Source organism: Citrus sinensis, chromosome 4 (genome assembly GCF_022201045.2).
Source record: "Citrus sinensis cultivar Valencia sweet orange chromosome 4, DVS_A1.0, whole genome shotgun sequence".
Lineage (NCBI taxonomy): Eukaryota > Viridiplantae > Streptophyta > Magnoliopsida > Sapindales > Rutaceae > Citrus > Citrus sinensis.
This window is the reverse complement of record NC_068559.1, coordinates 1,738,996-1,758,107: the sequence shown is the minus strand read 5'-3', so window position 1 is coordinate 1,758,107 and position 19,112 is coordinate 1,738,996. Positions and strand designations below refer to the sequence as shown.

General features: G+C 35.3%; 5 protein-coding genes and 1 pseudogene across 6 annotated transcripts; 3 read left to right on the top strand and 3 right to left on the bottom strand.

The window, feature by feature from the left end:
• Window positions 1-21: 21 nt before the first annotated feature.
• Window positions 22-2,069, bottom strand: LOC102630573 (staphylococcal-like nuclease CAN2). Its single transcript, XM_006486167.4, has 8 exons — window positions 1,780-2,069; window positions 1,500-1,670; window positions 1,298-1,408; window positions 1,017-1,204; window positions 861-920; window positions 619-778; window positions 469-537; window positions 22-383 (listed from the first exon to the last, which is right to left on the bottom strand). The coding sequence occupies exons 1-8, from the start codon at window positions 1,930-1,932 to the stop codon at window positions 285-287; spliced, it is 1,011 nt and encodes a 336-aa protein (XP_006486230.1). The 5' UTR covers window positions 1,933-2,069; the 3' UTR covers window positions 22-284.
• A 1,335-nt stretch (window positions 2,070-3,404) lies between these two features.
• Window positions 3,405-4,272, top strand: LOC102607182 (copper transport protein ATX1). Its single transcript, XM_006486172.4, has 3 exons — window positions 3,405-3,570; window positions 3,650-3,725; window positions 3,816-4,272. The coding sequence occupies exons 1-3, from the start codon at window positions 3,562-3,564 to the stop codon at window positions 3,959-3,961; spliced, it is 231 nt and encodes a 76-aa protein (XP_006486235.1). The 5' UTR covers window positions 3,405-3,561; the 3' UTR covers window positions 3,962-4,272.
• Window positions 4,273-4,350: 78 nt separating this feature from the next.
• On the bottom strand, window positions 4,351-5,392 carry LOC102606899 (protein EARLY RESPONSIVE TO DEHYDRATION 15-like). The gene is made up of 2 exons (XM_006486171.4): window positions 5,043-5,392; window positions 4,351-4,772 (listed from the first exon to the last, which is right to left on the bottom strand). Exons 1-2 carry the CDS (start codon window positions 5,311-5,313, stop codon window positions 4,612-4,614), a joined length of 432 nt encoding a protein of 143 aa, XP_006486234.1. The 5' UTR covers window positions 5,314-5,392; the 3' UTR covers window positions 4,351-4,611.
• A 1,047-nt stretch (window positions 5,393-6,439) lies between these two features.
• Window positions 6,440-9,505, top strand: LOC112498930 (cation/H(+) antiporter 4-like). Its single transcript, XM_052439320.1, has 3 exons — window positions 6,440-6,888; window positions 6,991-7,992; window positions 8,085-9,505. Exons 1-3 carry the CDS (start codon window positions 6,652-6,654, stop codon window positions 9,246-9,248), a joined length of 2,403 nt encoding a protein of 800 aa, XP_052295280.1. The 5' UTR covers window positions 6,440-6,651; the 3' UTR covers window positions 9,249-9,505.
• A 1,050-nt stretch (window positions 9,506-10,555) lies between these two features.
• On the bottom strand, window positions 10,556-14,328 carry LOC112498931 (protein NRT1/ PTR FAMILY 5.1-like; annotated as a pseudogene).
• A 2,827-nt stretch (window positions 14,329-17,155) lies between these two features.
• On the top strand, window positions 17,156-19,043 carry LOC102607475 (arogenate dehydrogenase 1, chloroplastic). 2 transcript variants are annotated; one of them, XM_006486173.4, is made up of 7 exons: window positions 17,171-17,556; window positions 17,631-17,799; window positions 17,877-18,032; window positions 18,242-18,324; window positions 18,429-18,498; window positions 18,617-18,691; window positions 18,799-19,043. In XM_006486173.4, exons 1-7 carry the CDS (start codon window positions 17,384-17,386, stop codon window positions 18,898-18,900), a joined length of 828 nt encoding a protein of 275 aa, XP_006486236.1. In that variant the 5' UTR covers window positions 17,171-17,383; the 3' UTR covers window positions 18,901-19,043. The 2 variants fall into 2 exon arrangements, with proteins under 2 accessions (XP_006486237.1, XP_006486236.1); XM_006486174.4 differs by lacking the exon at window positions 18,617-18,691 and having other exon boundaries at window positions 17,156-17,556; window positions 18,799-19,019.
• The last annotated feature ends 69 nt before the right edge of the window (window positions 19,044-19,112 follow it).

Below are 19,112 nucleotides of genomic sequence, written 5' to 3'. Positions count from 1 at the left end.
TTTGATGAACCAAGAGAAATATGCTGAAAATTGCGTGTTACATTAATATGGAATTTTAGTACAATGAAGACCGGTCACTGTTGCAATGATAAATTAGATACCCAGCAATGGTAGCTCCGAATTAGATAGGACACAAACTGTGGACTGATCTTTATTTTCAGTGTTGCTGTGTTTCTCTTCTGCAGCAACTCCAGGTCCTAAACGTGAAAACTGACAGGCTTATGGTTGTCCAGACAATATGAGGCAGACAAGGAATTTACATTTGTCTCCTTGGAAGGGCAATGCTATCGGCCTTCGCGCCTGTCCTTTCTCCATTCCCATGGCTCTTCTGGGTTTGATGCTGCCCATAACCCAACTCTCTTTGCTCGAGCCTCTTTTTCCCACTGGTAATAGGCAAATGGATGAAGATTTAGTATTCATAACATCGAAGTTAAATTCTAGAATGAACAAGTATACTTGATTAGTTACTTTTGCAAGTTCTGAGCGTTGGTCATAGGCAGAGTAATGCCATGCACACCCTTTCTTGAGCATCACTTCCTGTTTGATACAGAGGTTAGAGAACTTAATTTTCATAATAATTAATAGGTCAGTAAGATCCATTGCTAAAGAATGCAGTACCTGTACAAATATGCCATTGCAATACAAATCTGCTACACAGCGACCATAACGATCATCACCATAGACTAGGACTCTCAAACACTTTCCTTGAACAATCTTAATCAGTTCATTCTGTGCTTCTTTCCCATATGGCATTGAACTCTCTGGTGCATCTATGCCTCTGCTTTTATTTAAAAAACTATTAGCCATAGCTGTTAGATGACGTTTATTTGACTGAATCTGATATATAGATAAAATGTCACCTTAGTCGAATTCGATACTTTCGTGCTAGAACTTCCTCGTTGTTTGGAAGATTTATCACCCTGAGATCAGAAGATGATCAAAAACCACTGGTGCCAGGTTGAGGAATTTATTAACAATTTCATCCAAAAGTAATAATTACTAGATGAATAGCCAACCGGTATCCAGCATTGATGATTTTCTGGTGAAGTGCATCTGCTTGTTCATAGTTTCTCTCAGCTCGTGCTTTTGATCTTCGAACAGCAGCCATTTGTACGTCTCCAGGAACACATGCTGACTCCCTTGGTTCAGCTGCGCTAACATACACGGTTATGGTATCCCCATCTGGTATTGCTCTTGCATCAACCTGGACCACTCACGAGTTTCTCATAAACAAAAACCAAATTTTCACCGAATTCATGACCCATAATTCGGAGATTAAAAGGTTGTCATTTCTCACCGGTAGTGTCTGCATTTCAAACTTAACTCCCGCCGGCAGTGTTGTTGGTTCCGCAGTAGAAACTGGAATAAGGGTATGAGGAAGAGGCAAGCCATAGAAAGCCAACAAACCCTAATTGCCAACCACAGAATTTTTATTAGCAAGCACCTTCAGTCATACATACATTAGTTTCAAGCATTATGCAAATGCAACAGTTCTGTACCTCAACATCGGCTTTTTTGTGTCTCGATAGGGTCTGAATCACGAGCCTAGCTGCTTCCTCTGCCGTTGTTGGAGGCGGTTTCGCTTCTCTCCAAGCCTCTGAGAGTTTTCTATACCAATTAGCCTGAGCCTTCTTGGAAGATGTAACATGCCTAGTGAGCCCTTCTGGGACCTGAACAACAAAAAATTGATGAAAATTCAGCTAACCCAGACGGGCAATTAGCTCGAAAAACCCATTAAAAGACTTTAAATTGATCACAAAAGACTCACAGAAATAGTACCTGTGAGGTGATCTCAAAGTGGTAGAGATCTTGAGCAAGAGCTGAGACACCAACGGTGGCAGCAGAGACACCATGAGGACCAAGTGATCCAGAGTCCTCTTCAGTTAAGGGCTTGCAACATTTGCCGTAAAGGAACCTAAGTGCATTTCCCATAATGGAAAATGAGTGATAAAAATCACTCGGTAAAAAAAATTTCTGGGAAAATTCAGGAGGAAGAAAAAAAAAATTGGAGTTTTGGATTAGGTTAGGAGAAGAAAAGATTTTTGTGAGGAGAAAGAAGGAACGAATTTGTTGGACGATTAGCAACGCAATCAATGAATTGGAAAATAAACAACTCAACACGTGGTGGAATTTAACTGGGTGATGATCGTACAACTGCTGACGGAGATTGTAAGGTGAGTTAAGTAGTTGAACAGCACGCGCGTGTTTCAATAATGTTTCTAAAGATTTTTTTTTTTTTCTCCTGAAGTTGGAAATAAAAATAAAATACCCAAGAAACGAAAATAGTTTAAAGAATTGAATTTTAAGAGTGTTTCTGAGAACAGTTTAAGAATATCAAACTGTAAGTCGATCTATAACTAGTGATTTAAAATTATTTATGACCTAATATTAATTCTTCAACAATGTTATTTTTGACAAAAACTTAGGTTACAAAATTGACGAAAGACATACTAAAATATCAAAGTAATTATGCACAATAAACCTTGTACACACATATTTTCTCAAATTTTAATAGAATTCAAAAATAATAATTTTATTGGACTATCGTCTAGATTATTGTAACACCTACGTTCGATATTTCAATTAAAAGTTTTCCAATTTCATACATTTATACGTTTTAAGTTTCAAATCTATTTCATATGTGATTTACAATATTTATTCTCTAGGGAAAGTCTCCACATTTTGAAAAGTGGGATTTAACTAACTAACTAGTTATAAAGGACAATAAAATCGTCATATGAGGAGAAAAAATTCGCATCTTAAAATTCTTTAGTGTACTATAATAGAATATCGATGAATTAATAATCTCCATAAAATAATAATTTTTATTAGTCCTAACTTGAGAGTCAATGTGGTAAATTAATAATTTAATAAATTTATAAGATAATAAATTTTAAAAAAAATCCTCTTTTCTTAAAGGACCAGCTTACTATATTATTTAATAATTACTTAATTTGAAACTAAATCCACCTAATATTTCATGTGACTTTTGTAGAATATATTCTTAGGGTTTTTTATGGCTCCATAATAGGAAAAGCTCTTTACCTAATAATATTCTGTGTGGAGATCATATGTTCTAGATTAGTGAAAGTGTTGCAAATGAACTTTTCATGATTGAACAGCCAAAAGTCCACCAATCAATTAAATTGGCCAAAAGTAATCTAAATTAATTCTAAAATCAGGGTACGTCCTCTTAATTAATCAGAACTTTCTTGGGTATCAAAACTCAAAAAGTATAATAGATTATTATATATAGTTTTAAAAAAGAAAAATCCTCACCATTTGTCACCACCCGCACCAGCAAAGGCAAAGCCATGATTCTTGGCCGACCCTACATGCCAAGACTAACGTCTAAAATGGCTCTTAAAGTCAAATAAAGGTAGCTTTTTTCACAAAGGCAAAGTTCCCATCAATCACGTAAAGAATCCAATACCCTCGTCTCGTCACCCCTCAGTCACTGTATATTTATGTATCTGCTTTGCTTCAGACTCACTTTCCCTAACATCAAAATTGCTTCATGCAGCTTTCCTCTTCGGTCTTCAAATTTACTGATCAATCACAATGGCTAATGTAAGTATTCATGTTCTCTAATATGTGTGTGTGTGTGGATTGATGAAGCTAATATATATTGGTCCATGTTATGCAAAAGGTTGTGGAATTGAAAGTGAATTTGCACTGCGACGAGTGTATAAGGAAGATCCTGAAGGCGATTAAGAAGATCGAGGGTATTAATTAATTATTATAAATTTGTAGTATTAGTTGATTTTGAGGAAACCCTTTTAATCTGTAGGCTTACTTTGTAAGAATATGTGCAGATATTGAAACGTATAACGTGGATACGGAGCTGAACAAAGTGACGGTGACCGGCAATGTTACCACTGAAGAAGTCATCAGAGTTCTGCAGAAGGTTAGAAAGATAGCAAGCGCTTGGGATGAAGATCAAGCTGCTGCAGTTTCTTGATCTCGTCAAAATATTATGATTGAAATTTGGAAGATCATGCTCGATTACAGCCGCGCTTTGTTAGCAGTGATGAAAGAAACCATTATGAGCTTCAAATGGAAGGAGCATATATAAAGCAATTAATTACACAATTGGCTGCTCTTAATTAAGATCAAATAAAAGATCCGTGAGTTCTACCATACTCCTGTCAGAGATCATAGAGATGTGATTATACTTTTGTTTTTGTAATCTGTGTAACGTAACGCTTCTCATTTACTATGTATTTCATTGCTCGGTAAACAATTTTATTATGGCATTTCTGTATTGGATCAGATCAGATGGCCCATTTTGTAACCACATCGGAGTTCCTTCGATCATAAACGACGACCGGCGGAGATGAACTTGATTGCTTCTGATTTGAACCCTAAATTTGTTACCTTTATTAAATAAACTGAAAGCTGCATGTTACAGAGTTACAATCACTTTCACATCAACATGAGATGAAAATGTACACCATATCGACAGAAGTCACCAACTGAAGTTAAAGTCTCTTGACTCTGTACAAAACAACGGTACATAAAAACTAACGGCGGCGGCAAGTAATACGGACACCACTACTAAGAACTCGTTATTCCCAACTCAACTCGGCTCCCGACACAGCCTGAGCCAGTCTACCTCGGCTGCTGAATCGTCCTTGGACTCACCTTCACACTCACAATCTTCGGTGCCTTCTCTGAGTACCTCTGTTTCTCAATCATGGCTCCACCCTTTTTCCATTTCAACGTTCCAAGCGAAACCAAGTCCTTGCAAAAATCTCTCTCTTCCATCTCCTCTGTAAAATACAAACAGAAACCAAAGAGTGAGTTACTGAGTTCACTCGGATAACAAAGTTCTATTTTTTCCTTGAAAGGATAATAACATCTGCATCCCTACGTTTTCATGATATCTCAAAAATACGGTGGATATCTCAATAGGTGCTACACCGATTCACGGCTTTTAGGTATCTATTTAATACAAACGCAAAACTATGACCTTTACTTCAGAAATGTAAAAGATCAAGAGGCTGGATGTTGTTAGCACAGTTTCTTAATAAGAACTTCACCTTGATGCTTGTCGGGAAAGATCTCGTCGACATCGGGGAGGACAAGATCGTCAAAATCGGAAAAGAGAGGGTCACTTTGAGGATCAAAGTAGCATTCCTGGAGCCAGTAATCACGGAACCAAGGAGAAGACTGGATCAGGGCCCACCATTCATCCGAAAAATCCTCAACCATCCGATAGGCAAACGGGATGAACATTGGAGCGTTGGGATTCAAAGTTGATGTCGATGATGATGACGATCTCTGAGACAGTACCTCCATTGCCACTGTCATCAAAATAAAAATACCGAGAGTATGGATAAGCCTACTATCAAAGTGCTGTGAGAACTAAGAAGTAACCGATAATGCATTCAGCTGTTCGCTTTTGGTCGATATATAGTTGGAGATGCGAACAAATAGAGCTCAACTTCATAATATTTACATGTATGCCACTAATGTTTTCAAAATTTATTCGAACTTCACATTTTAGATTTTGCGTTTCTTTTACTAAACAAACCCAATTAAATGCAATCAAGCTCAACGTGATTAAAAGCATCAAATGGGTAATTAGAGGTTATGATTACAGAAAAGAATTCTCTCCTGATTTGATTTTTTCAGAATATTTTAAGATTTTCTGATATATATTTTTTAGTGATAGTATATAAATAAGATTCAATTTTATTTATTTATTTATTAACTACCAATCAATAATTGAGTTATTTACTCAGGACATGATCAGATTAAGAGAGAATTTTGATCTTAAAATTACAATACTCTTTAAATACAGTCAAATAATTAAATTTTATTGACTTTTAATATCCAAATTGTCGAATTCAATAACCACAAGAGTAAACATAGTTGAACCTGCAGTTGGGCGCTATTTAAGTTCTTAATCGTTCTAATGAAAATGATAGTGTTGTAATATGAAGCTAACAATGAGGGCAATATGGTAACATCACCTCCAATATGGGCTAATGTAAGAAAAGCCCAAGTTTTCAACTCTCGAAGCTATTACGTTTGGACAAAATATCTGACACCGCGCCGCTGGCTTTTGCCCCTAGAATAAAGAAAAGAACACTTCGAGTTTTTTTTTTTAATTCATAATGAAAGGATTGTACTTATCCACTTTAGGGAATAGGGACCACGAGGCTCCCCGTAACCAGTAGATAACAGGTCATTGTTCTGATCCTTTTACTTAATTAAACATTTCATCGGAAATAGGGGCTTCATTTGGAAGTTGATGTCCTTTACGGGACCACCCACTACGCAAAAGAAAAACAAATAATGCTAAAATAATGTTGCATCAATAACGATAAGCTCTTTGAGGGCTATTGGATGTGTCTTTTATTGGCCCAATTGAATGAAATTAGGTGCCCTACGGATCACCCGGTGGGCTTTGGTGGTTGAAAGTTCGTTATGTTTTGCTGCCTAAACTACAAAACGAAATCAACGACATAACCAGATTTCTACTAAAAATGTTATGCCACCAGTTGGTATTTATTTGGCTTCAGTTATCGCAACAAACCATCACTCGGTTTGTTCTGTTAATTGCCAGGCCATCAACTTTCTCATTTTACTTTACTTCTTCTCTCTTTGTTTCAATTACATTTTTGTCATGTAAAAGGTCCAGCCATGAACAACGAAACAACAATTCTAGATGATGATTTCAAGTACAAAATGGATGGTTCATGTTGGAAATTTGTGCCACCTTATTCAGAAGGGATATGGAACCTGGAACCTGGAGAAAACATTCTGAAACATTCATTGCTTCTACTTTACGTTCAATTAACCCTTATATTTATCCTCACCTCTATCATACAATTCCTCTTAAGGCGATTCCAATTGCCCCGTCTCGTCTCTGAAACCCTGGTATTAATTTTGTCTCATTTTATTTTATTATATCAAAGTTGATGAATCTGTTTATGTTTAACTGTTTTTTTTTTAATTGTGATCATGATTTTGTGTGACCAGGCTGGTTTCATTCTGGGACCAAGTGTAATGGGATACTTTTTACCTAATGTATCAAACGCTTTGTTCCCTCCACAATCAGAGAAAATTTTTTATTCTTTGACAATTTTTGGGTACATATTCTTTATGTTTCTGATTGGAGTGAAGATGGATTTGAGTCTAATAACAAAATTAGGAAAAAGGGAATGGTGCATTTCACTGAGCCTAATGTTCAATTTGCTACTAGTGGGTATGATTTGTCAAACAATAAGTCAAATCTTGGAACCCCAAGAATATTTGGATGATTGGATTGACTTATTTACAGCAACAACAATGTTAACGTCATTTCCTGTGGTAGCTTGCTTTCTAATGCATCTCAAAATAATCAATTCTGAACTCGGACACTTTGCATTGTCAACAGCATTGCTCTGTGATTTGCAGAGTGTGGTAGTTGTAAATTCGTACAATTATATGGACATAATAACAAATGCTTCAATAAGAGTGGGAATTAAGGCCATGGCTCTTTCTTTGTCTCTTATTGTATTTGTTACGATTGTGCTTAGGCGACTGATGTTCTGGATTATCAGAAGAACACCAGAAGGCAAGCCTGTGAAGAGTAGTTATACCATTTTTATAGTATGTTTAGTAATTGTTGTGGCAGTAGTTGGTGAAACTGTAGGGATACAGTATTTTTATGGACCTTTTATATTCGGCTTAACAGTGCCAACAGGGCCTCCTTTAGCTTCTACGCTTGTGGAGAAACTAGACACCATAGTTACAGGACTATTTTTGCCGTTAATGGCTACTTTTTGTGGATTGAAAGCAAATTTACGGGATCTAAGCAAGGGATTATCTTACCCAGTAGTTTTTGGAATGACTATTGGCGTATTTTTCAAATTGATTGCTGTATATCTGCCAGCAGTTTGGTTTAATACGCACTCTACAGATGCTGCTGCACTTAGTCTCATCTTGACTGTCAAAGGCATCGTTGAATTAGGCACATTTGGCACCAATTTTAACAAGCAGGTAACTAGTTTGCTCTCTCTTTGTTCTCTGGAAGCTTTCTTTTTTGTTCTATTTTCTCTACAATAATTGAACTAATTGTGCTGGTCTCTTAGGTTCGTAATACTGGGGAATTCACTGTTGCAGTGGTGCTAATATTGATCTTGGCATCGATTATTCCTATCATTGTCCGAAAGCTCCATGATTTTTCAAATACATACCCAGGCTACCAACAAAGGAACATCCTGCATGGTGCAAGCAATGATGATCTTCGAATACTTGTCTGCACACATAGACAAGATGATGCATTGGCTGGAATCAGGCTGCTTGAAATCTCCCATCCTATGAAAGAAAGTCCGTTATCCGTTTATGGACTCTACTTGGAACCTCTCACTGGTGGATCCACGCCACTTCTTATCAATCACCAATTAGGCCAGAAATATTCTAAATCAGGTGCACATCGGCAACCCATTATTCATGTTTTCAGATACTTCAAGGCAGAGCATCCAAAATTTGTCCAAGTGCAAGTCTTCTCAGCAATCTCACCTCCAAAACTGATGCACGAAGACATTTGTTGGCTAGCCTTCGACAAGTCAATATCTTTAATAATACTTCCATGTCACAGGAAATGGAACGCCAAAGGAGAATTGATTTCAGATAGCCAGGTTCTGAGGAACCTCAACTCTAAGGTGTTACGCAAGGCTCCTTCTTCTGTAGGCATTCTTATTGATCGTAGCAGAATACATGGCCCATCTTCCATTTTTGTAGCGCCATTTGTATACCGTCTAGCAGTGCTTTACATGGGAGGTGAAGATGATATGGAGGCATTGGCTTATGCTAGAAGAATGGCTAGAAGCTCAAGAGTCCACCTCACAGTTATTCATTTCACTTTGTCGAAGGAAAGTGGCTATGCAAGGTGGACAAATACAATTGATGATGAATTTTTGAATGGCTTAAAGAAAAATGATGAAATTTTAGGAAACCTTAACATAATCTATAAAGAGGAAGCTGTAAAAGATGGAAGCGACACTGCTATGATAATTCGGTCAATGGAAGAAAAATATGATCTTGTACTTGTGGGGCGGCGCCATAGAAGTGACTCTCCATTTACATTAGGTTTATCAGAATGGTGTGATTTGCCAGAGCTCGGGCCAATAGGTGACTTGTTTGCTTCTTCGGACATCACTGCTTCTATTTCAATCTTGGTGATACAACAGCAAATCATTCGAGATGAGCAGAATGAGGCTTTAGGAGATCAGTCATTCAAATTCTCAAAGTAACTCACATGATTTATTAGAAGTCTGCATTGATCTTAGATTGGTAACGGACACAGGATTTGATTGCAGCCTCTCTTTATCAAATTTACGTAACAGATAGGAGTTGCAGAAGATGGAGCAATTTTAAAATGTTACGAAAGCATTTCCAAAAAGCCAAAATCATATTGATTTGAGTTGCAAGATTCCTATTTCCAGGATGCTTCATGTTTATGTGTACAATTGGAATCAATCAATTTGTGAGACCGTGAATCTATTCCATGGCTTATAAGAATGTTTGCTATGGGAACTTAGCATTCATGAACACTCTCTCTTCATATCAGAGCCTGTTAATAAGTTTATTAACACTGAGGCAGACTTTTGGAAATCTCAAAGCTGAATTACACTTTAAAGTTTTTGTACATGATATGTTTGAAACAAAATTCGTAGTCGCTAAAGTACAAGCTGCTTTAACAAAGGTATAATTTAGGACAGCGACGTTCCTTAGTGCCTGTAGAGTTTCCAGTAAACGTTGCCATTTAAGGAAGGTCGATGGAACAAATTATTTTCTTGTTGATTTCTTGGAAAATTCTAACCAAACAAGAAGCAACTCCAAATTTCAAACAACACAAATTTTAAATGCCGAGTTAACTTGTATTCAACTCTTTATAGTCTTCTGTTACACGTGCATGTATAGTAATATATGATTAATATTTAATTAATTTTACATTCTTATTTAATAACTATCAATTATTTTTTTCTAAAAATTAAAAAAAAATCAGCACAATACTAAATCTAAATTTATTGAAAATTAGATACATGCATGTCAATCTGCAGGGTTCAAGTTTTTAAGTTAATGCATTGATTTTAGAGCGGCAAAAATTAACTATTTGCTAATTGAAACTTTTAATAATTTTTCAAGTGTCTAAAAAGCATATTACTGATTTTCATGGAAAAGTACACATTTCATCAGAAGAATTTAAGTTGTTCAAGTAAACCTTAATTTTTAAGTATTCAACTTATTGAAGCTATCAAAATCAAACACACCATTCAACTGAATTGAGACTTGTATTTGGCGGATTGATAAATTGGATTAAATTAAACATTTTTGTACCTACAAATTAGTGTGTTATAGTGTGATTGGTTGAACAAAGAATTTAATATAATAAAAATAAATCATACTTGGTGTTTTAATTTAACCAAACATGTTATGCTATAATCTACATCAATTTGTAAAAGAAATAATTAATTCGTACAATTTTTTTTTAAAATATAAGAGTTTATTATAACTGGATGAGCATTACTCTTTGAACTTTAACAATAATTAGATTTTCTCAAATTGTTTCACCGTAGACTGAATGCATTACATCTAAAGATTTGAGTTGAATTAAAGTGGAAAGCGAGTAAGCAACAACCACAGGGAGATTTTTATACATAAATACTTTTATGATATTCCAATAGAAGTTAAAACATATTTATCAATACAATCTTAATATTTTTCATATGTAAGTTATAGGATACTAATAAATATTTTCAAACTTTTAAACATACAAATGTGTCTAAACGCTTTGTTCTCCATTTCAACAAAATATTCATTCACTTCTTTGGTTTCCCTCTTATAGATGTATGTATTAGATGCCTAAAAAGAAAATTGGAATTGGTAAAAAGGCTCAAGCTAGCCCGACCTAGGTCCAACGGCCTGAAGCCCGACCCACATAGATTGGGTATGAATATAGACCCAAAAAATATAATGTCTGCATAGATTAGACCTGATTAAAGGTTTAAGAAAAATGAGTCTAATCTTTTTAATTTATAAATTAAAAAAGTCAAAGTCAAATTAAAAACTCAAAATATTAAATTAATATATTTTTTTATATTAGTTTTTATGATTTATTATGTTGTGTTACTAATAATTTGTGTATCGGATTATTATTTCACTATGTCTTGGATAATTATCTTTAATTTAAATATTTTTTATTTTATTAAAAATTTATATCAAAATTAATGGAAAACTCAGGCTCGGCCCAAACCCGTCAAAGCGTAGACGAACTATTAAAAGGCCTGCACTTGTTAACAATAATATAGGCTCATGCCTGCAATTTGTCAGCCTAAAGAAAAGGCACCTAAATTGAGAGTTGAGACCGCTATAAGCAACCCATAATAGTAATCCAAATGAAAGTCATTCAAATTTGTCACCAATCCAACTGTTCTTCCCATTTCTTTCTGCAATTTTATCAACCATTGTCACTAAGAAGCTGTTCAAGAAGTTCCTGACGCCGATCCCGCTGGTGAAAATTGTTGTTCTAAGGCTTTGTATATCTTCCGGCTACTGATCATAGAAATATTCTAGCAATCTAGTGGCATTGAACACATCAGCAATCCCCGTATATTAAGGCAATAGCCAAAGTATGCTTATAGGCCCAATTTGCTTAGCTTGCACTCTTATCACATGCATTCTTCTAACTTCAGCTGCATAAGCAATTGCTATGGCCAAAAGTCCCATGACTAGAATGACAAACCCAATGCCAAGCCTCTGAAGGCTGAAGCAATACTGTGATTCCTCTAGCATTTTCCATTTTGTGATGCAGGAACTGCTTGAAGTAACGGTCGCACATTGGCATGGAGAGGAGCATCGAGAGAGTGACGAAGCTACCTAACGGAATATCGAAGCTAGGGCCCAGGCTCCGCTCCAAGCTGGTGCCTCTTTTTGACAAATAGAGAGTTGATTTGTGCCCATATTTTGCTAGGAAATAATAGGTCACTAGCCGTATCGATGCCATCCTGAGAACAAGTTTGGTTCCTTCTACTTATGTCACTGTCCATGGAGGCCTGATGATGATGACTCCACTGCCATGTTTTATTGCAGCCTTGTCCAAGCACCTGATGCCACAAGGCAGAAACAAATTAAATATTAAACTAAAAATTGTGACCACAAAAAAAATATTGACGCAATTAGTTGTCGACTTGTGGTGGTCATCGATTCCTTCCGGAGATTGCGTTTCAGATAGCGAAATATTGTAGCAGGCTCTCATAGACTATATGTAATAAGGGGGAATATTCTTAAAAAAAAGCGTTTCACAAATAATGTTTTATTGAATACTTTGGTGGGGACAATAGGCGTATATTGACACACCATTATATATATTAGAGACAAGGATCCAACTAAGGCGGCGTTTATTTTTTTGTTTGAAATTTGAATAGATCTGAATTAGTCTAAATTTTGAATAGATCTGAATTAGTCTAAATTTTGAATAGATCTGAATGTCTGAATTTGAATAATATATTTATTTTTTTATCTGAATCTCTAAAAATAAGTATTAAGTTATTTATTTTTTTTAACTCAAAAAGCTGAAAATATGTATTTTTACATTTGTATTTTTATTAAATTTGAATGTCAAATAAATAATATATTAAATACCACAATATTTTAACATTTATAAGTAAAACTATATTCAAGTGAATACATAATTATTTTAGAGTTTTAATATATAAAATACCATAAATTTTAAATTTTATCGTATATAATATAAGAAAGAAAAAATAAAGATATTTTTATGTGAGATAAATGTCTATGGGTGAGTTTTGGGATAGACATGAAAAATAAATTATAAAACATGAATATTTTTGACATTAGTAAGTAATTGACTTAATTCAAATTTCACCATTAAGTAAAAGGTCAAAAAAATTAGCTTATTTTATTAAGTCAAGATTATCTAAAAAGTCTCATTAAATTATAAAAACAAACACTTCTAATTAACTTAATTAATTAAGTTAAGTCACTTTAAATTATTAAGTTAAAAAAAAAACGCCACCTAAGTTACAGTCAACTATAATTTACTCTTGACACATAAATAGTAATACAATGGTAGTTTTTGTGAGAGAAGTCCACAAATTTTTTGTGAAAAGAATATGTTACAGCCGACTGTAACTTAGCATTTGCCCAAAGATAAATTGACGCAGAGACTGTGACCATTAATTAATTGAAGTTGTTCAAAAGGAGAATAGTAAACTGTACACATGGAGATAATTTATTGGGAGAATTGCTACAAGTCAAACCGCCCACCCATTGCTTTGCCATGGTAGATTTTCTTGTTTTCTAGTCATATGCGTATGAATTGGGAGGTCCCAGGCTCCCTCATCACGCCTGTTTTGACATCAGCAGGATATTAAAGCACTTTCTGAATCCTTTGTAGTCTATTGAAATGCCCTTTAAATTCCATGCCACAGGTTATTCGTTGTAATGAATTTCTAACAAAATTAGGACAAGGGGGCCGCTCTCCGCTACAGATCTTGTGTTAATCAAAATATAAGACTAGTGAATGATAGTTGAATGATAGTTAAGAGCATATAATTAATTCTTAACCATATAAATACATAATGTTATAAACACCCATGTGACAAAATATTTGGATGCTCAAAGTTGTCAGATCAACTTACGATCCAATTTCATAAAAAAATTTAACAAGTAATTAGCCTAGTAGTAGATAGACCTAATTACCTGAAAGCTAGAGAGTAATGGACATGGCGTTTCCCACATTTAATGTAATCTTGCATCTCAATAACTTATTAAGCTCAAATGGGTTGTCAGCTGGGAGCTGAAGTTTTCGATTCTAGAAGGCGGCGATTAGAACTAGAATCAAGTCCTTTGCACAGCTTTTGGCCTTCATAATGTCTTTGTGCTTGAAAAGTGGAGCTTCTATATAGGAGATAAAGAAGGAAAACAACAAACCAGGTAACCAACTATAGGAATAACGTAGCCTAGTCCCGATCGCATGTTCTCTTGAATGTAAACAAGGTTTAAAGTGGCACATAAAGCTCTAACAAAAGAGCTGAACATCTGCCGGCTAAAGAACGAGGCCTTAATGTTTTCCTCATCGGGGTCAAAATCATCAAATTGGTCTGCACCAAAGGTTGATATGTTAGGCTTTTTTCCACTTGCATCAACTGCTATGATGTAAAGAAATGAGTAAAAGAAAGCAATTTGTAACCAAGTAGAGGCCATTTTGCATATTCCATTTGTGTATGTTGGCTTCATAAATTTAAATGAAGCTACCATTGTGAGAAGTAAAATTCTTTGTTGAAGTAAATATTGATCAATTAGGAACATTCAGATTCAATGAAAGTAGTTAGAAAATAACAAATGTACATGGTGCATTTGAATGATATGTTACATGCGGAGGGAGTTAAAAGATAAAAAAAATATGAACTCTAATACACTAAAAGACAAAAAATGTGTTAGAATCTGTATTTTTCTTATTTTTTTAACTCTTATCTATGTTTTAATTTCGTGTGGATGTATCTCTGTGTGTGTGTGTGTTATGGTGAGGATTCCTGCACTTTAGTGTGTGTGTATCAACTTTATTTATTTTATCAAATTATCTAACATAAAAATATTTCTCACATGTAAATGCAAAGTATGCAAAAATAAGATTAGAGGACATATATGTCAAATTAGTAGTTTTCAAACATTTATGACGAGATGCTAGAAAATAAAAACAAACATATATCATTCAAACTTATTCAACATTTAGTCACATTCATACATATAATATATTTAGTATCCAATAAAAAAAAATCATCTAAATGTGATGGTAGAGGCTATCTTAAAAGAGTAAAGATTTATCACAAATAGAGATCGAATAATTTATTTACACTTTGGAAGGATGTATCTTTTGTTTAAGGGTGGATCTAAGACTTTACAATACCACCAGACTAAATTAAAATAAAAAAAATTATATTTTAAAGTGAATATGGAATTTTATAGGTTGGAAAAATAAAATACACCTATAAAATAAAAATATCATTCAAATATGAAAATATTACCAAAAATTGTACTTTTTTTGCAACTTCAAACAATAGAATGATGATTTTTTTTGTTTGTTTTATTTTTGGTGCAAAAGGAGTCTGACCAGTTCGTAGGCTAAACAAAACGAGGGAACACAATGTTTAAACCATTATTAAAAACCAATAATTCATTAATATGAGAGGTAGATAAAAGAGGTGGAACCCAAGGTGGAGAGTGAGAGCCATTCCCGCTAGCAAGTCAGCAGCAAAATAAGCCTTTTTTTTACACATGATGCATTGAAACATGCCAGTATCTGTTTAGCAAGTCTTTGATGCCTAAAACAAAGACGAAATAGCATTGTGGTGAGCACTAGATGCAGTTAAGATTTCAGTAATCCCCAGGTTATCAACCTCAACATAAAGGAGGTGAATATCGTGATCCCAAGCCATTTGTAAACCTTTATAAAGACCCACAACTCAACTTCCATGATGAGACAACTTCCCAAGTTCATGCTGCCATGACCCACAATAATTCCTCACTAGGCCGCCAGCACTAGCTAAACCCGATCTCTTCAAAGCCCTGTCAGTATTCAGTTTGAAAAAAGGCCACTTTGGGGGCTGCCAGTAGATCCATTTCTCAGCTTTTGTGGCTTTCTGTATGTATAAGATATTATGAGTCGAGATGATTTCCTCCGTGCAACTATTCACATCCATGATCACATTGCAAATACTATTTGACTTGTTGGCATGGACAAACTGGTTACGCCGGTACCACATAAGCCAAACAATGACCTCAAACTACACCAACCAGTCCCTGAAATTCGTGATCTTCAAATTGTTTTTCAGATTACAAATTAGCTTTGCACGACGATCCATCGTAAAAAAAGTGGTACTTGCGTGGCTCGGGATGAGAGATAACCAAATGCGCTTTGTGTCAACGCAGTCCCTTACTGCATGTAAGGCATCCTCTATGACATATCCACATCGTATGCAAGCACTATCATTTATCACATGTCTTCTAGATAGCTCTGCATTGGTTTTCAATCTGTTATGCTTTAGCAGCCAAAGAAAGCAACATGCCTCAATGCTTGCTTTGCTGGATTAGGGTAGAATGGCGTCAGTTCTGGTTATGCATGCTGCGATAAAGCGAGGGAGGGAGATTGATGTATATCGCAGTATGCAACCAGTGGTTACAAATCAAGAGCCTGTTATTGAACAGCATGAAGCATCAAGACCAGAAGAAACTAATTATATAGATTGTCCATTTCTGCAGGTAAGAACTAGGATTTCGCTTCAACAAGCCAATTTTTATTCACATTTTCATGTATATGAGATGAGAATGGCCTGCAATTCAAGGAAATTAATGGTAATTCACATTTCACAAAGTATATGTAGAGTATGGAATTGGCATTCATGGAATTTCATGATCGCAGCTGCATATGAGAGACGAAAATAGATGAGTCCTGTAGAAAAATAAAAATACAAATCTAAATGAGTATATGAGCTCAGTGAGAATAGAGGGTCCCATAGCTATTGACAAACTCATCAATCAATAGGGACAGCTGCAAATGGAAGGCTCAGCCATGTCTGGTCAACTATCCAAAAAATCGAGGTCCCCCCTCCCCTTGAGTTAATTGTTCAGCTACTTTGCGGTAAGTGTCAACACTGTCATAAATACACACACAGGGACACGGCTAAGTTGCAGAAGCTGCAAATTACAGCCTTGGCATTTTGACCTTGCATCAACAGCTCCCTTGCATACGTTGCATCAGCACCAACACCCGTGGAAGATTCCCGTTGACTGCCCACACACACACACACGGAGATCTATCTTGAATTTTCTAATTAAAAACTTATCATATATAAGTGTATCAAAAAAACATAGACAAGCTGTCACCCCTATTTAAGCACGACTCTTTATTTTAATTTTTAAAAGCACCCAAAGCCAGGGCGTGCAGCCATATCATAACCCTAATGTATTACTCAATCTCTCTTATTTAGTAAAATTTTCTTTATTGCTCCACAAAAAATTTAAATAAAGGTGTTATAGAATTCCATCTTTAACCTTTCTCTGTAAACCCTTGTAACAAAGAATTTATTTATTTATTATTATTATTATTATTATTTTGTATACATATACCATTTCTGAAAAATGAAAAATCCTTTACTTCGACTATGTTTGCATTTATATATGTTCTGCCTTTTGATATCTTAGATTTAATTAATTTTTCCTCTCTTATAAAGTAACCAAAAAAGTACAGTTCTATTATATATTTTCAAAAACTTCCCAATGTTTACTCTCCCTTGGTCTAAAATAAATTTCTGGGTCTTGCACTGACCGAAACCTTTGATTTATTCCTCTCTCAAAAGTCATAGCCATGGCTGTTTCAAGCCCTTCTTCATCATCAACTCTAAAGATAGGTATCATCGGCTTCGGCCCTTTTGGGCAGTTTCTGGCAAAGACTATGATCAAACAAGGCCATATTTTGAGGGCAACTTCTCGTACTGATCACTCTCAGCTCTGTCATCGTTCGGGAATCTCATTTTTCAGGTGCATATATATTTCATATGATTTTTATGCGCTAAATCTTCATATCGTTAATTACCTGTGTTGTTCATTCCCAGCGACAAACGTGCATTTCTTGAAGCTGATAACGATGTCATATTGATATCCACATCTATTCTGTCACTATCTGAGGTCCTCAACTCTTTGCCAGTCCATTGCCTTCAGCGACGCACGCTCATAGCCGATGTTCTTTCTGTCAAAGAATATCCAAGAAATGTTCTATTGCAAGTAAACAGTGATACCCAGTAAAGCTATACAATTTTTATTGAACAAGTAGCAATCATGTGTACCATTTGATTACTCAGGTTTTGCCAGAGGAGATGGATGTGCTTTGTACTCATCCAATGTTCGGTCCGGAGAGTGGACAAAATGGGTGGAAAGATTTCGCTTTCGTGTATGAAAAAGTTCGGATAAGGGATGAAGCTACATGCTCGAGCTTCCTTCGTATATTTGAAAGCGAGGTAATTAAGATAACTGTTTGTTTTCTTTCACTTTCAGGCAATCCTAAAAGCACCTGTCTACAGAATAAATGCAGGGTATCATAATATATCTATTATTCAATCAGGAAAGCCAAAACAACCTAAAAGCACTTCTTAGAAAAGCAGTTCATATGCTTTTTCCAAAAGCTAAAAAATTATTTTGATGGAATTTACTCTGGAATTTACACTAGGGCTGCAAAATGCTGGAAATGTCTTGTGAAGAGCATGATAAAGTGGCTGCTAAGAGTCAATTTCTAACTCACACAATAGGCAGGTACTAAGCTTTTCAACTCAAATCGTGATTGCTAAAGTAAATTAAAAAAAAAAAACCTCGAAAGCGTCAACAGAATAGAAGTTTAACTTATACTTAATTCTCAGGGTTTTGTCAGAACTGGAGATTCAGTCCACATCTATGAATACAAAGGGCTTCGAGACGCTTATTCGATTGGTATGCTCATTGAAACCTTTAATATAATTCTTTTCTCTACGTTCTTAGCGACCAACAGAAGCTTAAATGATATACGATAAAGAGAAGCACAGAAGCACTAAAATTTAACTATTTGCAGAAAGAGAGCTCTGTCAACGATAGTTTTGATCTGTTTAGTGGGTTGTACATCCACAATAGGTTTGCCAAGCAAGAGGTACCTGACAGCTGCCAATGATTTAGATAATTTTCCAATTTTGCAGGATTACTTATTCTTACGACTAAATCAATCTACAAAACTAAAAATTCGATCCTATTTTGCAGCTCCTGGACCTAGAAGCTGCCTTTGAAAAAGTCAAGCACAAGTTGCAGCAAAAGATGGAGGAGGTCCAGCTGGAGCAGAGCCCAAATGAGTCTAAACTGTGATGCAAACAACATGTAGACATCCTCTTTTGCTAATGATCTGTTTATTTATTTTCTAGTCCAAGCGATGGTACTTATTGTAATTGAAGTATAAGGTAATACATCAACCAAGTATTTTGTCAGATCATGGGCGCTAGTTGGTCCAATTGGTAAAATCTCTTGGGATGGCATAAGAGATCGGAGATTCGAACCCTGCTAACCATATGTATAGTTTG

Coding starts and splice junctions, on each gene's coding strand:
- LOC102607182 (XM_006486172.4), top strand. Junction 3,726..3,815: donor GGCGATTAAGAAGATCGAGG/GTATTAATTAAT, acceptor GAATATGTGCAG/ATATTGAAACGTATAACGTG.
- LOC102606899 (XM_006486171.4), bottom strand. CDS start 5,313: ATGACAGTGGCAATGGAGGTACTGTCTCAGAGATCGTCATCATCATCG. Junction 4,773..5,042: donor CTTTCCCGACAAGCATCAAG/GTGAAGTTCTTA, acceptor TGTATTTTACAG/AGGAGATGGAAGAGAGAGAT.
- LOC112498930 (XM_052439320.1), top strand. CDS start 6,652: ATGAACAACGAAACAACAATTCTAGATGATGATTTCAAGTACAAAATG. Junction 6,889..6,990: donor GTCTCGTCTCTGAAACCCTG/GTATTAATTTTG, acceptor TTGTGTGACCAG/GCTGGTTTCATTCTGGGACC. Junction 7,993..8,084: donor GCACCAATTTTAACAAGCAG/GTAACTAGTTTG, acceptor CTGGTCTCTTAG/GTTCGTAATACTGGGGAATT.
- LOC102607475 (XM_006486173.4), top strand. CDS start 17,384: ATGGCTGTTTCAAGCCCTTCTTCATCATCAACTCTAAAGATAGGTATC. Junction 18,033..18,241: donor TTCGTATATTTGAAAGCGAG/GTAATTAAGATA, acceptor AATTTACACTAG/GGCTGCAAAATGCTGGAAAT. Junction 18,692..18,798: donor ATAGGTTTGCCAAGCAAGAG/GTACCTGACAGC, acceptor CCTATTTTGCAG/CTCCTGGACCTAGAAGCTGC.
- LOC102630573 (XM_006486167.4), bottom strand. CDS start 1,932: ATGGGAAATGCACTTAGGTTCCTTTACGGCAAATGTTGCAAGCCCTTA. Junction 1,409..1,499: donor ACAAAAAAGCCGATGTTGAG/GTACAGAACTGT, acceptor GTTGGCAATTAG/GGTTTGTTGGCTTTCTATGG. Junction 384..468: donor AACGCTCAGAACTTGCAAAA/GTAACTAATCAA, acceptor GCCTATTACCAG/TGGGAAAAAGAGGCTCGAGC.